At 47.0% G+C, this 25,567-nt stretch overlaps 2 protein-coding genes across 3 annotated transcripts in view; one reads left to right on the top strand and one right to left on the bottom strand.

Moving 5' to 3' along the window:
- Positions 1-3,625, top strand: part of LOC309524972 (uncharacterized protein) — a 55,371-nt gene extending 51,746 nt beyond the window's left edge. For both annotated transcript variants that reach the window (XM_082210250.1, XM_082210249.1), the window contains 2 exons: positions 740-866; positions 1,974-3,625. In XM_082210250.1, coding sequence (XP_082066376.1) covers positions 740-866; positions 1,974-3,187 — 1,341 coding nt within the window. In that variant the 3' untranslated portion in view covers positions 3,188-3,625. The remainder of the gene's footprint in view (positions 1-739; positions 867-1,973) is intronic.
- Positions 3,626-6,122: 2,497 nt separating this feature from the next.
- Positions 6,123-23,877, bottom strand: LOC309524942 (uncharacterized protein). The gene is made up of 8 exons (XM_082210201.1): positions 23,751-23,877; positions 18,491-18,598; positions 16,574-16,672; positions 15,586-15,717; positions 14,262-14,795; positions 11,432-11,500; positions 11,219-11,290; positions 6,123-8,018 (listed from the first exon to the last, which is right to left on the bottom strand). The coding sequence occupies exons 2-8, from the start codon at positions 18,522-18,524 to the stop codon at positions 7,498-7,500; spliced, it is 1,461 nt and encodes a 486-aa protein (XP_082066327.1). The 5' UTR covers positions 18,525-18,598; positions 23,751-23,877; the 3' UTR covers positions 6,123-7,497.
- Positions 23,878-25,567: the final 1,690 nt, after the last annotated feature.

The raw sequence follows: 25,567 nt of genomic DNA, 5'->3' as shown, positions 1-25,567 counted from the left end.
ACCTCGGTTTTCAAGCATATCAGAAGCCAAACATTTCGGTTTTCGAACGCCAAAAACCCGGAAGTGAATACTTCGGTTTTCGAACGCACCTCAGAAGTCGAACGGCTTCTGCTGAATTTCTCCCCCTCAAATTTCTCCTTTGACTTTGCCGACAGCCCATTGCGCCTCGGTTGTCGAACATTGCGGAAGTCGGACGGTCTTCTGGAACCGATTAGGTTTGACAACCGAGGTACCACTGTACAGTCTTACCTTGGATCTGAAACGGGTCCTGAACAAATCAGCTCCCAAACGATCAAAACCCGGAAGCGGGTGTTCCAGTTTTCGAACGTTCTTTTGGAAGCTGAATGTCCGACGGGGCTTCCGCGGCTTCCGATTGACCGCAGGAGCTTCCTGCAGCCAATCGGAAACCGTGCTTTGGTTTCCGAACATTTTGGAAGTCAAACGGACTTCCGGAATGGATTCCCTTCGACTTCCAAGGTACGACTGTATATATTTATCCTGCTCTTCAGCCAAAAAAGGATCTCTGAGTAGCTTATAGATCAATAAAAACAATCAGGCTTTCCCCCTCAAGTTTGCAGTCTTAAAAATATTATTGATCATATTGTATTTTTAGGCTGCCCTTCAGCTGAAGTTTCCAAGCCGGTGTCCAAAAATCCCTTCAAATCATAAGTGAGGGAGAAGCACTTTTCACACCCTGCCTGTGGATATTGATGAGGGAAGGACATTTTTTATTTTCCAGGGACCAGTGACTTTTGAGGAGGTGGCCCTCTATTTCACTGAGGAGGAATGGGCCCTGATGCTGCCCAGCCAGAGGGCTCTTTACAGGGAGGTGATGCTGGAGATTCTTGGGATGGTGACTACCTTAGGTAAGTATCCCTTTGGCCTTTATCTAGAGATGCTGAAGGTATGAACTCCCCTCAGCAGTGCTATTTGCCCAACAAAAAACATCCATCTCTGGGTGACATGTCTCGCCCTTACAGAAGCCATGCCAGTTCTGCCTGAGCAAGGCTTGTTCTTCTGTATGCTTTGTAATGTTGGGCAGGATTCATCTAACAAGACCCATAAGATGAAGCCCTGTGCATGGACTTTTGCTTGTGCAACAGGGCTTCTGTGGCGGATGGTGACAGCCTGAAGTGAGCACTCCTCCTGCGAGTACTCAGGTCTCTCCTTCTCCCAGACCTCAGTCTCTGCAGCTTGGGAGATGTTGGTGGGTTACCAGACCCAGAGGCCGCCTCAGCCTCTCCTGACCCAACTGGTAGTGGAGTAGCTGTAGGTGATGGCCCAGCTGAAGGCAACGAGGTAATCCCCGCATCTGGAGCCAGGGCAGGCTCAGGCCCCTGACTTGGCCCAGCTGGAGAGCCAGTGTGGTGTAGTGGTTAAGAGCAGTGGACTCGTAATCTGGTGAACTAGGTTTGATTCCCTGCTCCTCCACATGCAGCTGCTGGGTGACCTTGGGCCACTCACACTTCTCTGAAGTCTCTCAGCCCCACTCACCTCACAGAGTGTTTGTTGTGGGGGAGGAAGGGAAAGGAGATTCTTAGCCGCTTTGACACTCCTTAGGGTAGTGATAAAGCAGGATATCAAATCCCAAGGACCTTTTTTCCTGCTTGGCAGGGGGTTGGACTTGATGGCCCTTGTGGTCTCTTCCAACTCTATGATTCTATGATTCTATGGTTCTTGTTGCAGGGGAACCTGTGCAGACTGGGGCTCTTCAGGATCAGGCCCCAGACTGGGTTCAGATGCCGCCTGAGGCAAAGGATCCAGTGCGGACTAAGACTCCTCTGGTTCCGAGTCCGAGCCCAAGTCCCAGGCCTCATACCTTCCAACAGTGGAGGCAGAGGGTTGCCTTCGCGGTCCACGGAGGCAGAGCCTAACCTTCATCCTGGGAAGCTGATAGACTTGTCCTCCTACAACAATCAGTTCTGCTTTCCCCTTGATCAGAGGGTTTATCCAGTTTTCTCCTTATATTCCAGCAGGTTACGTCTGGGAGAGTGAGAACGAGGGAGCAGAGTTGGACGTGTCGTTGCAAACAGCCAAGGCTCAGTATGGTGGGGAGAACTTGGAGGGTCAAGATGGAGCAAGGAAGCAGGTGGAGAAACAAACTCAGACGCAGGGGGAGAAATCTGCCGCTTGTCGGTATGGTGACGCCCCAAAACAACACACGACATGCCAAGGAAAGAAAAGGATCAAGTGTGCCGAGTGTGGAAAAGCCTTCAGTTGCCAGTCAGCATTTAATCTGCACCAGAGAACTCACACGGGAGAAAAGCCTTACATGTGCCCACAATGCGGAAAGAGCTTCAACAGGCACGACAACCTTGCTTCGCATCAGAGAATTCACACCGGAGAGAAACCGTACGCCTGCTCAGTTTGTGGGAAAAGGTTCAGCCACAGTGCAAGCCTTACTTCTCATCAGAGAATCCACACAGGGGAGAAACCGTATAAATGCTTGGAGTGTGGCAAGAGCTTCAGCCGGTGCGACTCCCTTACTTCCCATCAGAGAATCCACGCGGAGGAGAAACCGTATAAATGCGCCGTCTGCGGAAGGAGCTTCCGTCAGAGCGCAAGCCTCACTTGTCACCAGAGAAACCACACCGGGGAGAAGCCGTACAAATGCCTGGAGTGCGGAAAGAGCTTCAGCTGGGATAAGTCCCTTATTGCACATCAGAGAATTCACACGGGGGAGAAACCGTACAAATGCTTGGAGTGCGGAAAGAGATTTAGGTGGAGCCGGCTTTTTACTGCACATCAACGCATTCATGCTGGAGAGAAACTATATCCGTGTGCAGACTTCGACGAAAGCTTCTGCCAGAACGCAAATCTTTCTTCCTATCAAAGAATCCATCCGCTGGAAAAGCTGCGCAAGTGCTTCATGTGCGGAAAGAGCTTGAGTCAGAACGACTCCCAGATTTTGCATCAAGGCTTACACCCGGGAGAGGAACTGTACAGTTGCTCAGAGTGTGACGAGAGTCTATCTTGCAAATCGTATCTTGTTAACCGTCACATAATTAATGCTGGCGAGAAACAGTACGAGTGCGGAGGAAGTTGCGGCGCGAGCTCAGACCTTGCTTTCCATCGAATGGTTCACGCAAGGGAGAAATTGTATAAATGTCTGGAGTGTGGGAAGAAGTTTGGCCGGAGCGACCACCTTCGTAGACATCAGATTATCCACGAGAGGCAGGAGCAATAGATGTGCTCACGCGGGCGGAAAATGTTTGCTTTTGGAGCTCGCTTCTCCACACCACTCCATAGATTGCTAGTTGGGGGAATCTTGAGGAATGTCTGAGCTGTGGGGAAAGTATTGATGGAGCTCACCTCTCCTTACTGATAGAAGCCTCCAGAGGACATGAGCAGAATCATACAAACGCAAGAGGAATATAAGAAGCTGTATAATACTGAATTAGATCTTTGGCCCGTTTAGCTCATCAGTGCTGTCTGACAGAGGTTTTCCAGGCTTCAGGAAGGGTCCATCTCGGCTATCCCTGGAGAGATCATTGAGGGTTGAGCTTGATAGATGCTTAACCACATAAGAACACAAGAAGCTGCTTTATTTTGAGCCACAGCTTTGGCCTGTCTAGCTCAGTATTGCCTACACTGACTGTCAGCTGTTCTCTGGGGTTTCAGGCAGGGGCCTACTTTTATATATGTATCATCATGTCTCTTCCAACAAGAACCTCAAATGAACTTCAGTTGGCCTGGATGTGCGGAGCAGGGCCTTGTTTGCAGTGGTACCACCGCATCATCTGACCATTAAGAAATCTATACAGCTTCAGGGGACAACCCCCCCCCATGTTTTTCCTTCATTATTATTATTTTTTAAGGTTCCTGATAGTTCTCTGCCGCTTTTTTAAAAAGCTGTTTTTAATTTTTAGTTAGGCTTTTAACTTTTTTTCTCAATTTGGTTTCGCTTTAATGGATTTCGGACTGTTGGCATAATAAAGTCACCAAGAAAGCAGTTCAGACAAGTTGATATCTTAAGCGACGCAGTGTGTAAACTTGTTAAAATATTATTTGCAGTTCTATGCCTCTCCCTCCCACCCTGTAAAAACCCCACCACCACCACCGGAAGGCCAGGCCAGCAGAACACCACAAATAAAAATATATAATAAGCACTAAAGGTAAAGATAAAGGGACCCCTGACCATTAGGTCCAGTCGTGGCCGACTCTGGGGTTGCAGCGCTCATCTCGCTTTACTGGCCGAGGGAGCCGGCGTACAGCTTCCGGGTCATGTGGCCAGCATGACTAAGCCACTTCTGGCGAACCAGAGCAGCGCATGGAAATGCCGTTTACTATCCTGCCAGAGTGGTACCTATTTATCTACTTGCATTTTGATGTGCTTTCGAATTGCTAGGTTGGCAGGAGCAGGGACTGAGCAATGGGAGCTCACCTTCTGATCGGCAAGTTCTAGGCTCTGTGGTTTAACCCACAACACCACCTGCGTCCCATAATAAGCACTTAAGTAGAGTTAAAAACATTTATAAGGAGCCAGATATCCTCACGGCTAATAATTTCAGGGAACAGTTTCTTTCAGCCATCAAGTGCCTGGGAGAACAGGAGAGTCTATAAAATGCTCCTAAATGTTGTTGACTTGATTTCTTACCTGCTTTTTCCCATATTGAGATCGTAGGAAGAGACCGCAGGATCAGTCCAATGGCCCATCTGGTCCAGTTTCCTGTTCCCACAGTGGCCAACAAAACCCACAAGTGGGATTTGTCCACAGGAGCCCACCCCCTTCTGCGATTTCCAGCGATTGGTATTCAGAAGGACTAATCCTAATCCTTTTAAAGCCCTATGCGGCCTAGGACTCACTTACCTACGGGACCGCCTCTCCTGGTATGCCCCGCAGAGGATCTTAATGACAAAATTTTGGAGGTCCCTGGTCTCAACTAGGGCCAGGGCCTTTTCAGTACTGGCCCCGACGTGGTGGAACGCTCTGTCACAAGAGACTAGGGCCCTGCGGGACTTGACATCTTTTCGCAGGGCCTGCAAGACACAGCTGTTCCGCCTGGCCTTGGGCTTGGACTCAGTCTGACCCTTATGTTTCTCTCCCCTTATGGTTTTGATCTATGGCCTACTATTAAAATGAGGCTGCATTTTAAATTGCATTTTAACCTGTATTTTAAATTGCTCCCCCCCGCCCCCATTATATTTTTTACTCTGAGTTTATTGGTGTTAGCTGCCCTGAGCCCAGCGCTGGCCGGGGGGGGGGGCGGGGTATAAATGAAATTTATTATTATTATTAAATTATTTATTTGGTTTTTTCAAGTTAAAATTTTACAGTCACATATTGAACATACGACATAAAAACAAGGTTCCAAGGAATCTCTTGGGACTTCCCTCCTCCCCTTTGTGGGTCCTATTGTTAATCTTTCCTCCTGCATCTTTTATAGTATTGTAATACAAATCTTTTACATCTCTATTGTGTCCAATATTCATCATTAAGCTACAAGTGATATTCCAATCCTACTAACGATTTTAACTGTTTACAATGGTTTTTAAGGTAAGTCATAAATTTCCCCCGTTCCTTATTAACAATTTTGGTCTTCCCGATTTCTGATTCTTCCGGTCATTCTGGCCATTTTGGCATAATCCGTCAACTTGATCTGCCATTCTTCTCTGGTAGGGACTTCGTCTTCTTTCCATCTCTGGGCTGATAACATCCGTGCAGACTATTTATGTATGCAAGCTAGGGATTATTTGTGCAGGGATTGTGGGCCTTGTGTTTTGTTTTGGATTTATTTATTATTTTATTTAATGAAACGTACAGAATGCTCGATTATCGTGAAAACCTCAAACGGTTTACAAAACAAAAATAGAATTATTAATCAAAAAACTGTCAAAAGCCATCAAAAATTACTAAAGTAATAATTAAAGTAAAACATCAGGGGCGGCGGGAGAATCCGTAAACTGCACGGTCACTGAGCTGTTTGTGGGAAGTTACTGTTTGTGTGTGGAGAAGCTAGACTTCCGTACAAAGGTGAAATTTACACTTATTGTGCCTCTCGCTGTTGCTTTTTTCCCTGCCCAACACTTGCATCTTCCCCATTTCCCAAAAAGATGTCCAGGAGATTATGTGGCTGAGAAAAGTTCCTCACTCTAGTACAGAGGATAATTCTGGAACAGTCTCACTGTGGACGCCATTTTTATTCGTTTTTGTAACTGTATATGTTACTGCAACCCATTCTGGGACCTTACGGTAAAGGGCAGATAAGAAATCTTAACACCCGTATCCCTTCCGTCAATCATAATTTAAGGAACTTGGAGGCGCAACTATCGTACCATGAAGGGAAAATGTTGAGGTAAAAAAATATACCAACTGTGAATATAAGAAGCAGGACGGTTCGGACGAAAAGAGTAATTTCTTTTATTGAACCATTTCTTTTATTAAAAAATCTTCTTTAAAACAACCGGGAGCGGCGACAGAAAGGTGCTTCTTATTTATAAATCAGGGAACCTATGCTTTTGTTGCACAAAACACAGAATATAAATGGGTTCAGGTGTGCGCTAAAATTAGAGTTGTTAGAAAAATGCATAATATATATATAGAGACAAGAGATCTATTTTTTCCAAAAAGAAATCCTTCACTCTGGCTTATTTCATCTGAATGCAGCTGCACTCATTAGGCTATTAAAAACCCCAGTAAAGAACATGCACTTGGAACGGGGGCGGCAAACAGTTACTGTCCGCAGGGCCGCATTCAGCCTTGGGCTAGGCATCCGGGGGCCACAGACCAACGCCACCTGCCCCCCTCTCAAACGCGCACCACACCAGCCCCTCAGGCGACCAGTGCTAATCGGGCTGAGGAGGAAGGTTATATCTCCCCGCACTTCAGTAGAATTCATTTTGGTTTCGGTGCCGAAAAGCAATCTCAGGCTGCCAAACGTTGGCTCAGCCAACTTCCGTGGGAGACGCCGAGGACATTTTGCCAAAGCTCTCTTCCCCAAAACGTCTAACGCGACTGGATACCTCGGGTAAACCGCTGGTTTGTGCCAGAGGTGAGGGGCCAGCGGTCTGATCCTCGGTCCCATTAACCCGCCTCCCAGTGGCTCCATGCAGGGCGAATCCATTGCTGCAGGTCGGTTGCAACTGGGAGATTTGGAAGGGTTTTTTTTAACATCCCACCCCTACTCTGCAACCCACACCCTGACAAAAATGCTCAGGCTGGAGGAACGGGGGAAGACTCTTCGTTTCCGCCATGAGTTCAAGCCTCATTGCTCTGCGGTAGAGTAAAGATTGCATCCTGAAAACTGCGGCTCAAGAGATTGCCACCCACAAGCAGTCCAGCTTAGGGGGACAGATCTAATTTCCCTGTGTTTCTGTATCAATGGGGAGCATATGCGTGAGAGGTGACATCAGCCTGTTGTTATTTTTCTGCGTCGGCTCTGCCCCCTTTTGCACCGGCTCCCCCCACCTCTGGCATGCAGGCCCCGGGGGCTGGGGAAGGTTAAGCCACAAGGGAGGCTCGAAAAGGGTCGTCCACACCTGGCCTTTTAGGCACAGCTACCCTTGGCAGTCTGGAATGTACACCGATTCCTTGGCGGGGCTCGATGTTTCCGGAGACGCCCTGTCGAGCGAGCTGGGGAAATGGGTGCTCTGAGAAGGGGCGCTTTCTCCGTTGCAAAGCACCGGCGACACGCAGCCCGAGGGCGAGTTCAGAGAGGAGAAGCTGTCTGCAAACCCGGCGGCCGGGCTTTGGTCAGGCCTGAGCAGGGCCTCCCCGATTTTATTCAGGCCGGAGACAAGGCTCTGCAAGATGGTGCCGAGATTGTCAATGGAGTTCAGAAAGGCTTTCCTCTCCTCCTTGATCTGCGCGTCCTCCTCTTTCATGAGCTGGACATACTCCGAGAAAACTTTGCTGTCTTTCTCCATGGCGGACAGGAGCCGGGCGTTCTCCATGGAGGAGTGCTTCATCAGCCGCTCGATCATGTCGCTCTCGCCTTTTCGCTTCTTCTTGGTCCTCAGGATCGCCATGCAAGTGTCGGGGGACAGGGCAGGAGCCGGGCGGTTTGGGGCGGCAGCGTCTGGAAGGGCAACAAAGAGGAGAGCCTTAAGGGGACGCAGAGACCCGCCTATATGAGGAAAGGTGGTAGCAGTCGGGGGCTTTTAAAGGCCAGGAGACATGGCACAGGTGTGTAAAAATTATACGAGGCACGGAGAAAGAAAGCTCCTCCTCTCGTCGTACCAGAATTTGGGCGCATCCATTGAAGGTTCAGGACAGACATAAGTACTTCTTAGTAAAATGTTAGAAATTGCTCCTGCAAGAGGCGACTTGGGCGTAAGTTAGTCATGTCCATTAATTACAACGGATCTGAAACCATGTCGTTTGCTAGGCTGCTGAGAGTTGCTCAGGGACCCCTTATTTCCCTCCCAGACCCACAGTTCGCAAAGGGGCTTAACTATCAATCCCTCTCAACCTTTTAATGTATAAATCCAAATCAAATACCGTATTTTTCTGTGTATAAGAAAACCCTTATTTTTTTAAACCCAGAATTAAGAAACTTCCGCCAGTCGCTCACCCACCTGCCCGCCACTGCCAACCGCACACCTCGCCGCGGCCAATTGTCTGCCCGCTCGCCGCCACCAACAGGCCACCTGCCCACTTCCTACAGCCGCCAATCGCCTGCCCAATTGCAGCAGCCACAGCCACCAATCACCCGCCCAATCGTCACTGCCAATCTCCTGTTTGCTGCTGCCATTAATCGCACGTCCCCCCTCTGCATTCACGATCCGTGTATAAGACGACACCCAATTTTTGCCTTTTAAAAAAAAGCGAAAAGCATCGTTTTATACACAGAAAAATACGGTAAGTGTTGGAAATGTAAAGAGAAAGAAGGTTCTTTTTATCATATGTGGTGGTCTTACAGCAAGGTTAAGGCTTACTGGGAAATGATATACAATGAAATGAAAAGGATGTTCAGAATAACCTTTGTAAAAAAAAAACCCAGAAGCTTTTTTTTGGGGAATTATAGGGACAGAACTACCTAAATTGTATAGAAACTTATTCATGTATGCGACTACAGTGGCAAGAATGCTCCTCACCCCAAAATGGAAAGAAGCAGAAGTCCCAGCAAAGGAAGAATGGATACAAAAACTTATGGAATATGTAGAAATGGAAAAACTTACCAGAAAAATAAGAAATCAGAATGGTTTATTGAATATTTACAGATAAATTGTAAACAGATAAAAAACCTGGCAGGATTATGTAACTTGCAGTTACATAAGAGTATATATTGAAAGAATGCAAATAAATGGGTAAGTTAAGTGAATTTGGAAATGCAGAATATAATAAAAATAAATTCAAGGAACCACAGAAAGAGGGTGGAGGAAGTCAAGTTTTAAAATGTTAAAATGATTGTAAAATCAGTGAAATGTACATATCTGAAAAGTATAAATAATTTAAAAAACACAAAAACTATCCCTCTCCATAGGAAACACTGGGAATGGTTGCTCTGTGAAGGGGATAGGGGCCTCTCCGAAGAACTCTCAGCACCCTTAGCAGCAGTTCCCAGAATGCTTTGGGGGTAGCCATGGTTGTTTGAAGTGGCATAATACTGCTTTAAATGTGCAGATAGGGCCTTAGACTCACAATACGGAAGGCCCAGCTCCGAGTGGGATATGAGCTGTGTGTGAGAGAGACAGCCCCAAAAACCTCGGTGATCAGGCAGAGAAATAAGACCTCAGACACTCTCTAAGGCACACGTAAATATTTATAAACTGCACTTTCAAAACCATGCACATGCCTCTATTTAAAACAAATTGGTTCACAACATTAAAAATAATAATAATACAACATCAACAGAAATTGGTTGGTTTGGGGTGCGAAAAAGTTCCAAACAAAATTGCTGTCTAAAAGACATCTAAACGGAAGCAGGAGTGGTTCCTGCTGAACTTCTATTAGCAAGGAGTTCCATAGGCAAATGCCTTCCACACCAAAGGCTCGGTCAGCTGGACCTCAGGCATGTGGGGGGCGTCAAAAGTGCCCCATCAGAAGATCTTGGCTGCCCCAGTTGTATCCTGGATTGAAGTTGTTAAGAGCCTTGCAAACTAATACAAGACCCTTGAGCCCGATAGAACAAAGCAGCCAGTACAAGCTTTGGAAACATCCAAGTTAGGTGCTGGTTGTACAGCGAAACCTCGGTTCCCCAACGCCTCCGTGATCATACTGTTTGGCCCCCGAATGCCGAAAACCTGGAAGTAAATGCTCCAGTTGTCGAACGATTTTTGGAAGCCGAACGTGCTACGCAGCTTCCATTTTGAGTTTCCCTATTGTATTGAGGCTTCCGTTTTCAGTTTTCGGTTGTCGAACGTTTCGGAAATTGAACGGTCTTCCAGAACGGATTATGTTCAACAACCAAGGTTTGACTGTAGCTTGTAGGTTTGACTGTAGCTTGTTCCCACCTACAGTCCAGCTGCTGCATTCTGCACCAAGGATTATTGTTGCTGTTGTTTAGTCGTGTCCGACTCTTTGTGACCCCCTGGACCAGAGCACGCCAGGCACTCCTGTCTTCCACTGCCTCCCACAGTTTGGTCAGACTCATGCTGGTAGCTTCCAGAACACTGTCCAACCATCTCGTCCTCTGTCGTCCCCTTCTTCTTGTGCCCTCCATCTTTCCCAACACCAGGGTCTTTTCCAGGGATTCTTCTCTTCTCATGAGGTGGCCAAAGTCTTGGAGCCTCAGCTTCAGGATCTGTTCTTCCAGTGAGCACTCAGGGCTGATTTCCTTCAGAATGGAGAGGTTTGATCTTCTTGCAGTCCATGGGACTCTCAAGAGTCTCCTCCAGGACCATAATTCAAAAGCATCAATTCTTCGGTGATCAGCCTTCTTTATGGTCCAGCTCTCACTTCCATACATCACTACTGGGAAAACCATAGCTTTAACTATACGGACCTTTGTTGGCAAGGTGATCTCTCTGCTTTTTAAGATGCTGTCTAGGTTTGTCATTGCTTTTCTCCCAAGAAGATCCCCTTCATGGATCACTGCCTTGTTGTGGCGAAGGGGCTTGAATAACTCAGAGAAGCTATGAGCTATGCCCTGCAGGGCCACCCAAGATGGACAGGTCATAGGGGAGAGTTTTGACCAAGCGGGATCTACCTGGAGCAGGAACCAGCAAGCCACTCCAGTATCCCTGCCAAGAAAACTCCATGGACAAAGACAACAGGCACCGAGTATAGTCCCACAAAATCGAGTGTAGAAAAGACCAATGATCTTAAAACCCATACCTTGTTCCTTCTCCACCTCTGTGTCTGCCTGGTCGGGTTCCATTTCCACCCCTATTCCGCTGGAGGCTGCATCTATTAAACGGGAAAGGCAGTCTGTTTGGGGGCGGACGGGTGGGGAATGAATTAACTGACGGACACTCTCTCACCCACAGCTGAGTGGATGCAGCCCAAGCAGCTACTCGCTTGACATTTACTGACGCCAACAGCACTCACCGGAGCGATCTCCAACAATGCACGTCTCAATGCTCTCTTCTACGGCCTTTTCTTCGCTGTGGCCATCTCCTAGGGAGAAATAATAATGTTTTAGAAAAGAAAATCGGGTAAAAGTAAGCTAAAGCATATAGAAACAGGGTTGGGGAATGAAGCGCCTGAGATATTGCTGAACTACAGCTCCCATTATCTGCAACCACTGGCAATGCTTTGCACAGAATCACACAGCTGGAAGGGACCTCGAGGGTCATCTAGTCCAACCCCCTGCAATGCAGAAATCTTTGCCCAACGTGGGGTTCAAACCCAAGACCCTGAGATTAAGAGTCTGGTGCTCTGCCAACTGAGCTATCCCTTGGCTGGGGCTGTTGGGAGCTGAATAAATAAATGCTCTTCTCTAAATGTGAGGCATGATTCACTCAGACCATGCGAGTTTTATTCTGAAGAGCATACTGACAGGAGCAAGTCAGCGGTAAAGCACACCAAGCAAATGCAGTTAAATCTTTATTAGTAAAAAAACAGGATCAGTACAGGAGTGTCAGGCCTAAGAAGAAGAGAAGAGTTTGGATTTGATATCCCGTTTTATCACTACCTGAAGGAGTCTCAAAGCGGTTAACATTCTCCTTTCCCTTCCTCCCCCACAACAAACACTCTGTGAGGTGAGTGGGGCTGAGAGACTTCAGAGAAGTGGGACTGGCCCAAGGTCACCCAGCAGCTGCATATGGAGGAGCGAGGACGCGAACCCGGTTCACCAGGTTACGAATCTACTGCTCTTAACCACTACACCACACAGCAACTCATCTCTGGCAAGTCTGGCCCCCATGAGGCAGTTGCAGAGACTGAAGGCCTCCCTAGAGATGGGAAGGCCTGGAAAAAAACCTGGGGGGAAATGGGGGGGGGGAACCAGGGTTTTTTTCTTCCGGGCCTTCCCATCTCTAGGCCTCCCAGCAGCTGCCTAAAACCCCTCTTCTTCAGGGCCTTTTCCAAATCTGAGACTGAGCCTGCATGAAGCCAACCTTCTCCGCCCTTTTCATGCCGCTCCTGGTTCTGGGAGATCAGGCGGAAGGGACTTTGTCACAGCACAACGGGGAGACACCCGTGCCTCTTCCTCAGCCTGACCCATCTTTGCCTCTTGGCCTTTCTCCTGCTTCAGCTTCCACCTCCAATTCCGAACTTCTCTCTTCCACAGACTCTCCTCGCTCACTAAGCCCTGTGACCTCTTCTCCCTCTGACCCCTCATTGTCATCCCACCACCATGTCCTGGGCTCTGAGCCTTCTTCCCCTGGGGTTTCCCAGCTGGTTCCTCCCACCATTCCTCAGCATCCATCCAGTCCATGACATATACAGAGCAATGAATAGCCCTTGGAGGAGAAAGCCGTGTGCCTCTGTGCGAGTTAAAGTTCTGTCCTCCCTGGCGAGGGATGGTGGGAGTTGTAGCCCAACAATATCTGGGCGGACTACAGGTTCCACATCCCCATTCAACCCAATTTGGACAACGCGAGGGATTGAGCCCAGGCCACCTGCGCACAAACCAGGGGACCCCGAGAACGTGCCATGGGATTCTTGCACAACTGTTCTGACCCATACAAATCAGGCAAACTGTTAAGATGCAAAGCGGATGCCTGTGGGGAAGCTGTGCTCCTCCAGCTCCCATTAAGTGGCGGACTTTGGCCTCTCAAATTTTAGCGTCACCCTGGCACATCCTCCGCCTCTGGCGCTCCATTCTCCATCCTTGTTTGGACACCCCCTGCAGGGCAACAGCACCGCCGGCCCCACCCTAAAACCGTCTCTGCTCCCATCAGCCCAACCAGCACGGCCTGTGGCCAGAGGCGATGGGAGCCCAGCAATATTTGGAAGGTGACCAGTTCCGCAACACGCAAAGTTCTCACCCCACAGCAGAAAGGAGGACCTCTGCTGACTCCCAATAAGAATGGTGGAGGACTGTAGCTCAGAGGGAGGGCATCTGCTTTGCATGCAGAATGTCCCGAGTTCAAATCCCACTGGCCTCTCCAGGTAGGCCTGGGAATCGTCCCCTGCCCAAACCCCTGGAGAGCTGCTGCCAGCCAGTGTGGATAATACACAGACTGTTGGATCTGTACAGTGGTACCTCGGGTTACAGACGCTTCAGGTTACATACGCTTCAGGTTACAGACTCCGCTAACCCAGAAATAGTACCTCGGGTTAAGAATTTTGCTTCAGGATGAGAACAGAAATTGTGTGGTGGCAGCGAGAGGCCCCATGAGCTAAAGTGGTACCTCAGGTTAAGAACAGTTTCAGGATATGAACGGACCTCCAGAACGAAATACCGCATTTTTCGCTCCATAAGACGCAGCTGACCATAAGACGCACCTAGTTTTTAGAGGGGGAATGCAAGAAAAAAAATTTAAGGGAGCGCTGAGCAGAGCCTGTATGCATTCCACACTCTGCTCAGCGCTCCCTTAAAAAAAATTTCCCCCTTGCATTCCCCCTCTAAAAGCCAGTCAGTCCCTCCTCCCTCCTCAGGGAAAAGCCCCCAAGAGCTGCGCACCCTTTAAAGAGTGAGCGGCTCTTGCGGGCTTTTCCCCGAGGAGGGAGAAGGGACTGACACAGCCAGTCAGTCCCTTCTCCCTCCTTGGGGAAAAGCCCCCAAGAGCCACTTGGAGTGTGTGTGCGACTTTTGTGGGCTTTTCCCGCCTGCATTCGCTCCATAAGACGCACACACATTTCCCCTTACTTTTTAGGAGGGAAAAGGTGCGTCTTATGGAGCGAAAAATACGGTAAGTCCTTAACCCAAGATACCCCTGTCTAAGGCAGCTCCCCACATTCCTTTGTCCCTAATAAGACGAATTCTGCCCACCAGGTACAAGAACTTGCTTCACCGTGTACTCCTCTGCACTTCCTGCTTGCGCATCCTGGGCACAAAGTTCCACGGCGCGCTCGGGAGCGGCAGCCTCCTTGGCGAGCGGCGCCAAGGCTCTTGTCTTTTTTTTAATGTTCCTGGGGATGCGCTTGGGCCGGACGGCCGCGTCCCCGTTGTGGAGGATGCTGTGCAGCTTTGCATAGTACGGGCAGGTGGCCGTGTGCTTCCCCGTCCGGGAGTTGTGGTTCACGACCCGCTGGTACTCCAGTCTCATGCACTTGGTCTTGGAGCGGCACTCCACGGCGTTGCGCCGGTGGCCGCGGCAGGCCATCTTGCGGGCGATGATCTCGAAGGCCTCGATGTTGCGGTGACTGGCACGCAGCTGCTCCTGGATCTTCGGCTCCCCCCAAATGTCCAAGAGGTCCAAGATTTCCTGGTGCCGCCAGGAGACGCCTCGCCCTTTCCGGCCGCTGCTCGAGAGGGACATGCCTTCGGGGAAACCAGGGTCGGAGGCGCGGCTCAGCAGGTGCGCTTGGGTTACAAGGAAGGAAGGGAGAAGATAAACAGAATATATTACAATGAATTGCAAATTCAAATGTATCCCTATCATGTTTTATGACTTCCTCGATATTGTATGTGGGCTGGAACTGGTCTGTGACCGAAATAATAAAATTCACCTCATAGACATAATACAGTGGTACCTTGGGTTAAGTATTTAATTCGTTCCGGAGGTCCGTTCTTAACCTGAAACTGTTCTTAACTTGAAGCACCACTTTAGTTAATGGGGCCTCCTGCTGCCGCCGTGCCGCCACAGCACGATGTCTGTTCTCATCCTGAAGCAAAGTTCTTAACCCGAGGTAGTATTTCTGGGTTAGCAGAATGCTGCCAGTGTTTTCAGTGTTTATATTTAATAAACGTTTCCCAATCTTCTCTAAATGTATGCTCTTCTTGTTCTCCTATTCTATATGTTAAATCTGCAAGCTGAGCGTATTCCATCATCTTATGTTGCCACTTTTCTTTGGCTGGAACCTCGCTCGTTTTCCAGATCCCACCCTTATCCTGAAGGAGCTCGACATAATTCCTTTGTGCCCCCATAATTTCATCCTTATGCTGAATGTACTTGCTATCCTGTTTAGGGAAGTTTTTACTATTTAATGCTGTATTGTTTTTAACACTTGATTGGGAGCCGCCCAGAGTGGCTGGGAAAACTCAGCCAGATCGGCAGGGTATAAATAAGAAATAATAAGAAATAATAAGAAATAATAAGAATAATAATTACTATCCGGTCCACCCCAGTGTTGTGGCGGCAACTGGGACTCACCTTCCTCACCGTCCTCACTGGGGAAAGAAATATTCTCTTGGCATCTTTCTGGCAGAGCCTCATACTCTTCCTTGATCACGGGAGCTTCGTCCGGGAAGCTCTCTACCTTGATCTTCTTCAGAGATCTGGCACCTTTGGGATCCAGATATGGAGGGAAGGAGAGAAAGAGGAGAGAGAGAAATACCTGAAAACTCAGTTCTATTTCTAGAATGGCAGAAACATCAACAAACAAGTTAAAAAAAAGTAACTACTTGCTGGATTGACAAAAGCAGCATCAAATATCCACAAATCCCTACCAGCAGACAGTAGTCTTCTGCTTCCACCACAGCTCTTAGAGGGAAAAGTCGCATTTTTACATTAATGTAAAATATTAATATAAATAACACACACAATATGTAAGCAAATATATTTTAAATACCTTATTTTTCGATTTAGTATTTGCAAAAATAAATAAATAAATGCTGTATTGTAACGATGTTGCATTTTAGGAGTTTTGATATATTTTCGTTTTTTGTATCCGGTTGATTTTTGTGATTCTTTTACCTAAATACAAACAGTTTAGCGTTGTTTATTTATGTTAGGTAAAATGTGGAATTATGAGTATCATTACTAGAAATATTAAATTATCAGACATAGAATATGGAATTGTGACTATTAATTAGCAATAATAGTCATTTTACGTATAATTATTTAATTGTGTCGATTGAGCCAATTGGCGCGGGGGGGGGGGGCATGGGAGAGGACCGTCCCATTCTGCAAGCAAAAGTCCTTGTTACGAGTTTCCACTATTGGAACTTGTGAGTTGAATCCCGCCTTGTATTTCTTATATTGAGTCCTTTTTGCTGGGATCCGTTAAGGTGCCCAAAGATTTCGGTTTGAAATACGAAGCAAGTATGTTATTGTCGTCGCTATTATTTCTTGATGGCTTAAAGAGGCACGATGCTGATTTAAGTGTCAGGGGCTGGCGTGGCCTCAGAGACACACCCACCTGTGGATCTGATCTCTTCCATGGAGCCTTTGGCAAAGAGGTCTTTTCTGTCTTCTTCCAGCCAGGAGATGAGGTCAGGTCTGGAGCTCACATGTCCATCTTGAAATAGAGATACAGTAATGTCAGGGTCTGGACTGAGGAAGAATAGTGGGAGCCCTCCCCGCTTTTTCTGAATCTTCCCAAGGGCAGGAGGACAGTATTGATTTAGAATAGTGGTTTGCAGAAGGGCATAGCCCAGAGGGGGAAAGCTGGGAAATACTGGGTGAGGAGCAGCTAGAAGAGGAAACACCAGGAGAGACGGCTGGCAGATTCAGTGTCCTTGGAAGCATTCCTGACCCCCCTTCGCCTAAGACTAGACAGGCTTTGAGAGTGACAGAGCAGAGAGCACAGAGGCAACAAGGTCAGATTACCCAGTGTAGGAGTGACGTACATTGGTACCTCTGGATGCGAATGGGATCCGTTCCGGAGCCCTGTTCGCATCTTGAAGTGAACGGAACCCGCATCCGCGTGTGATGTCATTTTGAGCGTCTGCGCATGCGCAAGCGGCGAAACCCAGAAGTAATGCAGTCCGTTACTTCCGGGTCGCCGCAGAGCGCAACCTAAAAATGCTCAACCTGAAGCATATTTAACCTGAAGTATGACTGTACAGAGGGACGCGGGTGGCGCTGTGGGTTAAACCACAGAGCCTAGGGCTTGCCGATCAGAAGGTTGGCGGTTCGAATCCCCGCGACGGGGTAGGCTCCCGTTGCTCGGTCCCTGCTCCTGCCCACCTAGCAGTTCAAAAGCACGTGAAAGTGCAAGTAGATAAATAGGTACCGCTCCGGCGGGAAGGTAAACGGCGTTTCCGTGCGCTGCTCTGGTTCGCCAGAAGCGGCTTAGTCATGCTGGCCACATGACCCGGAAGCTGTACGCAGGCTCCCTTGGCCAATAAAGCGAGATGAGCGCTACAACCCCAGAGTTGGCCACGACTGGACCTAACGGTCAGGGGTCCCTTTACCTTTTTATGACTGTACAAGGTTTCCCAGCCACTCTGGGCGGCTTCCAACAGCATATTAAAAACAAGATAAAACATCAAACACTGAAAACTTCCCTAAACAGGCCTGCCTTCAGATGCCTTCTAAAAGTCAGATACAGTGGAATCTCGGGTTGCGAACATGATCCGTGCAAGAGGCACGTTCGCAACCCACAGTGCAACCGAAACCTGGAAGTAACCCGTTCCAGTACTTCCAGGTGCGCAACCTGAAAATGCACAACCTGAAGCATCTGTAACCCGAGGTACCACCGTAGTTGTTTATTTCCTTGACATCTGATGGGAGGGCGTTCCACAGGGCGGGCGCCACTACCGAGAAGGCCCGAGAAGGTTATGGAAGCTGGGTATGTTTAGCCTGGAAAATAAGGGACTGAGAGGAGATGTGATAGCTATCTTTAAATATCTCAAGGGTTGCCACATGGAAGACGGAGCAAGCTTGTTTTTTCCTGCTCCGCAGGGTAAGATTCAAACAAGCTGCTTCAAGTTACAAGGAAGGAGATCCCGACTAAACTTCAGGAAGAACTTTCTGATAGCGAGAGCTGTTCAACAGTGGAACGGCTTCCCTTCGGAGGTCTCCTTCCTTGCAGATTTTAAAGCAGAGGTTGGATGGCCGTCTGTCATGGATGCGTTAGCTGAGATTCCTGCATTGCAGGGGGTTGGACTAGATGACCCTTGGTTCATAGCTGTCAATGTTTCCCTTTTTTTAAGGGAAATTCCCTTATTTCGAATAGGGTTCCTCACAAGAAAAGGGAAAAGTTGACAGCTATGGGTCCCTTCCAACTCTACAATTCTATGATTCTGTGAACAGGATGTTGGGAGTAGCAAGGCTGTGAGGCAGGGCACAGCAGGACCTTAGTATCCTGGCTACAGGGAAAAGGGATCCTTACCCAGAGAGGTCACCAAGTCGTGAATCTCCAGCATGACCTCTGGTTCAGATCCAGCAGTCCCCACTTCTCCTCAGTGAAGTGCACAGCCGCCTTTTCTTCCTCCAGCCCCTGGGAAAAAAAGAAGAAAACCGTTTCTTTCCACGCTGCGGGCAGGGACTGGAAACCATCTCCTTCTCCCTCAGAAATGGAAAGCAGGTGTGCTAAGCCGAGCAGTTTCACATGCCGAGTTTGAAACTGATCTTCAGATCATAGCTGTCAACTTTTCCCTTTTCTTGCGAGGAATCCTATTCGGAATAAGGGAATTTCCCTTTAAAAAAGGGGGAAAGTTGACAGCTATGGTTCAGATAAGTTCAGAGGACCCCACAAACTTATGTAATACAAGAACCTGCCTTGTACAAAGGGCTTCATTAAAAACCCTGAGAGGAAGGGAAAGATTATGGTGGGCCCCGTATACAATACAAAATAAAACCAACACTTAAATAATAAAATATGATTTTAAAACAAAATAGATTTATAGCAGCACATGGCAGAATTTGATATCCTTGCATTATTTCAGTTTACATTAGTAGAAGACCTTCTGGTTTAGGTGGGGCTAAGCACTGAAAAGAGAAAAATGAGGGAAGTAGTGTTGGGAGCTAAAGAAATATAAGCTAGGCACCAAACCACACTTTAAATCTAGGTTATGTTTGCCCCAACGGAACATGACTCAGGATCCCTTCCAACGCCACAGTTCTCTCAGCTACATTGCAACTCGCTCTTACAACAGTTGACTCGTCCCAGTATGCAAGAAGAAACACACACACAGGGAAATGGAAGTGGTATTAACTACGGAAGCTTTTAAACTGTGTTCACCAACTTGGCGCCCAGAAATCTCCAGTTGGGCCCACGCCAGGAGCAAAACACGCCTGGGGAATTTCGAACACCGGGGTGGGAGTGGGGAATGAAGTGTAAGGATATCTAACAAATTCTGGTGTTTTTCCCGTTATGACAACTTTGATGTGTTTTCTTTCAAGTCGATTTCTTCTTTACAAAAAAAAATCTCTTTCTTTCCCTGCAAGGCTCGCGGCATGTGCTGATCCTGCCGCCTATTGTGCAGTCCAGCCCTGCTTACACAGCGTCAGGCCACTGGTCCATGTGGCTCACTGCTCCCTGTACTGAGGGTTATGAGATGGACCGCTGTGACCTACAAGGCAATAGCACAAAGGTAATGAAAACGCTTGTGCTTACTAGCAACAATCCAAAATAAACAGAGGTTAAAGCCCAGAGCCGCACACAACTTTGCAACTGAGCATCTCCCTCTTGCTCAGACCTTCTGCGTGCAAAGAAGAGGCTCTACCACTGAGCTGCGACGCCTTCTCTTAAATAAAAAGTAAAATTCTAGTCCTCCTGGTTTAAACAATGTTCTGTTTAAATAGGAACTTATACCTTTGGAGTACTGTGTCCAGTTCTGGGCACCACAGTTCAAGAAGGACACTGACAAACTGGAACGTGTCTAGAGGAGGGCAACCAAAATGGTCCAAGGCCTGGAAACGATGCCTTATGAGGAACGGCTAAGGGAGCTGGGCATGTTTAGCCTGGAGAAGAGGAGGTTAAGAGGTGAGATGATAGCCATGTTCAAATATATAAAAGGATGTCACATAGAGGAGGGAGAAAGGTTGTTTTCTGCTGCTCCAGAGAAGCGGACACGGAGCAATGGATCCAAACTACAAGAAAGAAGATTCCACCTAAACATTAGGAAGAACTTCCTGACAGTAAGAGCTGTTCGACAGTGGAATTTGCTGCCAAGGAGTGTGGTGGAGTCTCCTACTTTGGAGGTCTTTAAGCAGAGGCTTGACAACCATATGTCAGGAGTGCTCTGATGGTGTTTCCTGCTTGGCAGGGGGTTGGACTCGATGGCCCTTGTGGTCTCTTCCAACTCTATGATTCTATGATATAGCTCAGTATTGTCTACACTGACTGGCAGAGGCTCTCCCGGGTTGCAGGCAGGGGGTATTCCCAGGACAACCCGGAGATACTGGGGACTGAACTGAGCTACGCTCTTTCCTCAAGTACAAGTCTGCATCAAGCCAATTCAAATGCTGTACCTACGAAAGTCCTGAGGTCTGCAAGCTCTCTCTAAACTGTGCCAAATGGCATCATCATCTCTCTCACTTTGCACATCTTATTCTGATATTTTATCATCTTTGCACAGTTTGGGCTTCCTTAGTCATGGGAGATGGGAGTGAAGAAAACGTGAAAGCTGTGAAATATCTATCACCTTCCTGTCATTGGAAATCTCAATTCACCATCTGGGTTCTGAGATTCCTCCTAAACATTTCATTTTTAAAAAATAACTTTTATTAAGGTTTATAGTTTTTTAAAATACATTTTATTAAGGTTTATAGATACATCCTCTGCCCTTTTAAAATGTGGCTCTTTTTCTGTGTGAGAGAAAGGGTTGCAGTAATATAGATTAGATTAAGAAAGGACTATGATGAATTAGGATGGGAAAAAACATTTATAAGTTGCTATAAAATTTGGACATGAGGATGCAGAAAGGGGAGGTATGGGGAAGTCCGAGGAAAGAAGTTTATGAAAGGACATTTTGAAATTATATTTGTTTGTTTGTCTGTTTTTCTTTTATGTTTGTTTGTTATAAAAACTTTTGTAAAACCAATAAAAATTTTATAAAAAAAAAATTAAAATGTGGCTCTTTTTGAGGGGGTGTTATTGGGTTGTTGTTTTTATTCTGATTATATATATTGTGTTTTTTATGTTGATGTTTAAAAAGTGTCTAAACACCATATTTTTCACTCTATAAGACGCACCAGACCACAAGACGCACCTAGTTTTTGGAGGAGGAAAACAAGAAAAAAAATATTCTGAATCTCAGAAGCCAGAACAGCAAGAGGGATCGCTGCGCAGTGAAAGCTTGCTGCTCTGGCTTCTGGGATAGCTGCACAGCCGGTATTCGCTCCATAAGACGCACACACATTTCCCCTTACTTTTTAGGAGGGGAACAGTGAGTCTTATAGAGCAAAAAATACGGTATATTGCACAAATATGTCATTATTCATCTTTCCCATATTTTTCTTTTTCTCATATTTATTAAGTTTTATAAGAAGAAGAAGAAGAAGAAGAGTTTGGATTTGATATCCCGCCTTTCACTCCCCTTCAGGAGTCTCAAAGCGGCTAACATTCTCCTTTCCCTTCCTCCCCCACAACAAACACTCTGTGAGGTGAGTGGGGCTGAGAGACTTCAGAGCAAACATAACACAGCAATTAAAGATTATGGATATGTTACTTCCCTTCTTTGATTAAAATTATTAATATCTTCAGATTGTTGTTTGGGATTTCTCCAGTTCTGACAGATTAGCATTCTAGCTGCCATTGTAAATTGAGCGACCATTTCCAGGTCTTTCTCCTATGTTAGGCCTCTAAGATATCCAAATGAAATTACTAAAGGCGCCCTTGGAAGATCGTATCTGAGGATTCAAATTCTCCTTCATTTCTATTAAGGCAGCTTTCAAAAAGTTCTGCATTCGTCGGATGCTCACGCATCACATGAAAAGAGATTTGCATTGGGAGGAGAATTTATTTTACGGAAATCTTTCAGGGAGTTCAGGGCCTGAGCCACTCAGGGTTTTAAACGCTAACACAAACACCTGGAAGCTGGGATAGCTCCGTACGTAGAACATGAGACTCTCAATCTCAAGGTTGTGGGTTCGAGAACCACACTGGGCAAAACATTCCTGCACTGCAGGGAGTTGGACTAGATGACACTTATGGCCTTGAATTGGACCCGGAACCGAACTGGCAAACCAGCACAGCTGTCACTGATGCAATAACAGCACATCAATGGCCAATTTGTAAACCACTTTGAGGTTTTCTTACAATCATAGAATCATAGAATCATAGAGTTGGAAGAGACCACAAGGGCCATCGAGTCCAACCCCCTGCCAAGCAGGAAACACCATCAGAGCACTCCTGACATATGGTTGTCAAGCCTCTGCTTAAAGACCTCCAAAGTAGGAGACTCCACCACACTCCTTGGCAGCAAATCAAGAGGTGTATAAATTTTACGGGAAAAAACAGACAAGCATCTTCATACTGGACCATCTGCACATCAGTCCATTTTATTAGTGGTTCTGTGACAATTCCCTAATGTCATTTCATCACTGTTGTCTTGAGGGATGCTCCTGCATATAGCCCAACAAAAACAGGACCAACAAAACACACAAACACACACAAACACACACACACCAACATCTGTGGTATGCAAAGTTACAGGATTTCAGCAGGATGTTACAAGAATCATACCGATTGTAAACAAAGCCCTGAAACTTTTTCAGGCACAAACCGTACTGAAATCGGGATTGCGTAAAACCGCCCTGATACCCTCACGAATGTACAAAAAAACAGAGCAAGAAGAAAATGGAAGGGAGAGAGGAAGGGGAAATAGGTTTTTTCCACATGACTTAGGCTGCATACAAAACATATGTTTAAAGCACATCATCACTTCTCCCCGACAAAGAATCCTGCGAACGGTAGCTCACCCCTCCCAAACCTTCAACTGCTGGCACTCATAACAAACTACAATTTCTTATGGGGAGGGGGTGATGTGCTTTAACTGCCTGGTGTGTACACAGCCTTCTCCATTTTGCCCCACCTGAAGAACTTCCTCATGGAAAAAGCTGTTATAGGGTACACCCCAACAGAATTTTATTTATTTTTAATAAAGGGGGGGGGAGTGGCACGATTGGGGTTCCCCCCTTGTAATGCCAGGAAAAGCAAACAGAACCAGCCAGGGGAAGAATACAAAGAATTTATTTGACAACAGCGACCCACGGGGGATTAAAGGATTAAAATCTGGAAAGCTGGAGGAGACCCCCCCCTCTTCCCCCATAAACCTCCAGCCAGAATCCCAACCATCAACAACCTCCCCTCCAAACCGATCTCTGAAGTTTCAAATATATATATATAGATAGATAGATAGATAGATATAGATAGATAGATATAGATATATATAGATTGCAAACACCAGGAAGGGAGGAGGGGAAAACAGAGTGTTGTTCGAAAAGAATTTGCAGGCTATTAGCATAAAAGTTTTCTTTTGCTGCTGTGGAAAGGGAGGGGCGGGGAGGCGGGGAAGCAAAATAATTTGCTTGCAATTATTTTGGGGGGCGGGGGGCACCCTTGCTGGGACCCCCTGGGAGAGGGTGGGGGTTTGGGGGGGTTGCACTTCCTTCCCCAGCCCCTCCCCCCTTCCCCAAGGGTGCACCTTTAAGACGGGGCTCCCCCGGCGAGAGGAACAGCCCGCTCCGGCATCGCTGCAGACGCAAATCTCTGGGAAGCACAAAGAGGTTCACATGGGCCCCCCTTGCATTTCCCAGGTGGGCGGGACAGGAAGGAGTCCTCGGTGACGCGGCGCCACGCTGCCCTTCTAGCCCGCCCCGCCTCGCTGGTTATGTAACCCTCTGCTCTGGACCGCCCCCCCCCCCACTCCAGATACATACACAGAGACGCAAATGATGGGGGGGATGCGGTGCCAGGAGGGAGATGTGGGTCTGCTGGGTTGGGGTGGGGGGCACACCACAAATGGGAAGGACAAAATATATATATATATGAGGCAGCCTTCCTTAAATGGTGCTGCTGAAATTAAGGAAACTGTCACAATGAGAAGTTAAATTGCAAATATGTAGATAATAGTAATAGGATTTAAAATAAAAAATAATACATCCCCATCATCTGTTTGGGTTTCCCCAGCCACTCTGAGTGGCTTACAGCATCTATAAAAATACGACCAAACATCAAGAAACAGAATATCCTATACGAGCATTCCATAGCTGTCAACTTTTCCCTTTTCTTAAGGGAAATTCCCTTGTTCCGAATAGGATTCCTCGCAAGAAAAGGGAAAAGTTGACAGCTATGACGTGCAACAAACAAACCAATGCGTCAACAGAAACCAATAGCAAGTGATACGCACACACACAATATCTGCTGAAATTAAGGAAACGCTGATAATGAGAAGTTCTATATATGTGTGTGTGTCTGTTTTATATATATATATCTGCTGAAATTAAGGAAACTGATGAGAAGTTAAATTATGTATCTGTATATATGCGTTTTTATATAATATATGCCAAAATTAAGGAAAATGATAATGAGGAGTTAAATTAAATATCTATATATATGTTTTTATATATATATATATATATATATATATATATTTGCTTTCGTAGATTTTCACGGGTACAGGAATGCAGGTTTTGGTGTCTTCGGGTGTCTTCCCGTGTAAGAGTCGGGGTGTCTGGGCGACGTTTCGACGAGGTCTCACTCGTCATCTTCAGGCTGGTGCTTTCGGCTTCTTGTTACTGGAACAGAGCAGAATCTGGTGTTTGAGTTCCTATAAATACTGTTGAGGGGTGTGGTGTATAGCCTCCAACGTTCTGGGCAGAGAGGAAGTTCCTAGATTAGTGTGCCTTTTCTTCTTTTGTTCCTTAATTACTTGAGGGATATCTTGAGTGATTTCATGAGTGATATTCTGAATACCCCTGGGTGGGTCATTAAGTGTAGATTAGTTGCTAAAGCTTTCGTGTCTTGACCTCTTGAGCTTGTGAAGAGTTTTTCTGAGAAGATGGCTGTGCTGCATTTAGTTGTGCTCTGGCTTGGCTTCGTGTATAGGGGCGAGCTGTGGTTTTGTGCTTTGTGCCAGCCAGATCTGTGTAGGGATTGCAGGGGGGTGCAGCATCCGGAGGTGCCACTATAGTTTGGCTACTGGATGGAGTCTGTAATATGTCTGTGGAGAGGGTCATATTACAGACTCCATCCAGTAGCCAAACTATAGTGGCACCTCCGGATGCTGCACCCCCCTGCAATCCCTACACAGATCTGGCTGGCACAAAGCACAAAACCACAGCTCGCCCCTATACACGAAGCCAAGCCAGAGCACAACTAAATGCAGCACAGCCATCTTCTCAGAAAAACTCTTCACAAGCTCAAGAGGTCAAGACACGAAAGCTTTAGCAACTAATCTACACTTAATGACCCACCCAGGGGTATTCAGAATATCACTCATGAAATCACTCAAGATATCCC

Source organism: Podarcis vaucheri (assembly GCF_965113315.1).
Source record: "Podarcis vaucheri genome assembly, chromosome: 2".
Classification (NCBI taxonomy): Eukaryota; Metazoa; Chordata; class Lepidosauria; order Squamata; family Lacertidae; genus Podarcis; species Podarcis vaucheri.
The sequence above is the reverse complement of the archived record's forward strand: the minus strand, read 5'-3'. Positions and strand labels throughout refer to the sequence as shown.

What these genes read in the sequence shown, in the direction of transcription:
- LOC309524942 (XM_082210201.1), bottom strand. Translation starts at nt 18,524, where the DNA reads ATGCTGGAGATTCACGACTTGGTGACCTCTCTGG. An exon ending in CGACTTGGTGACCTCTCTGG is followed by an intron (nt 16,673 to 18,490) that starts GTAAGGATCCCT and finishes CTCTATTTCAAG; the next exon opens with ATGGACATGTGAGCTCCAGA. An exon ending in CATTGTTGGAGATCGCTCCG is followed by an intron (nt 11,291 to 11,431) that starts GTGAGTGCTGTT and finishes CCCGTTTAATAG; the next exon opens with ATGCAGCCTCCAGCGGAATA.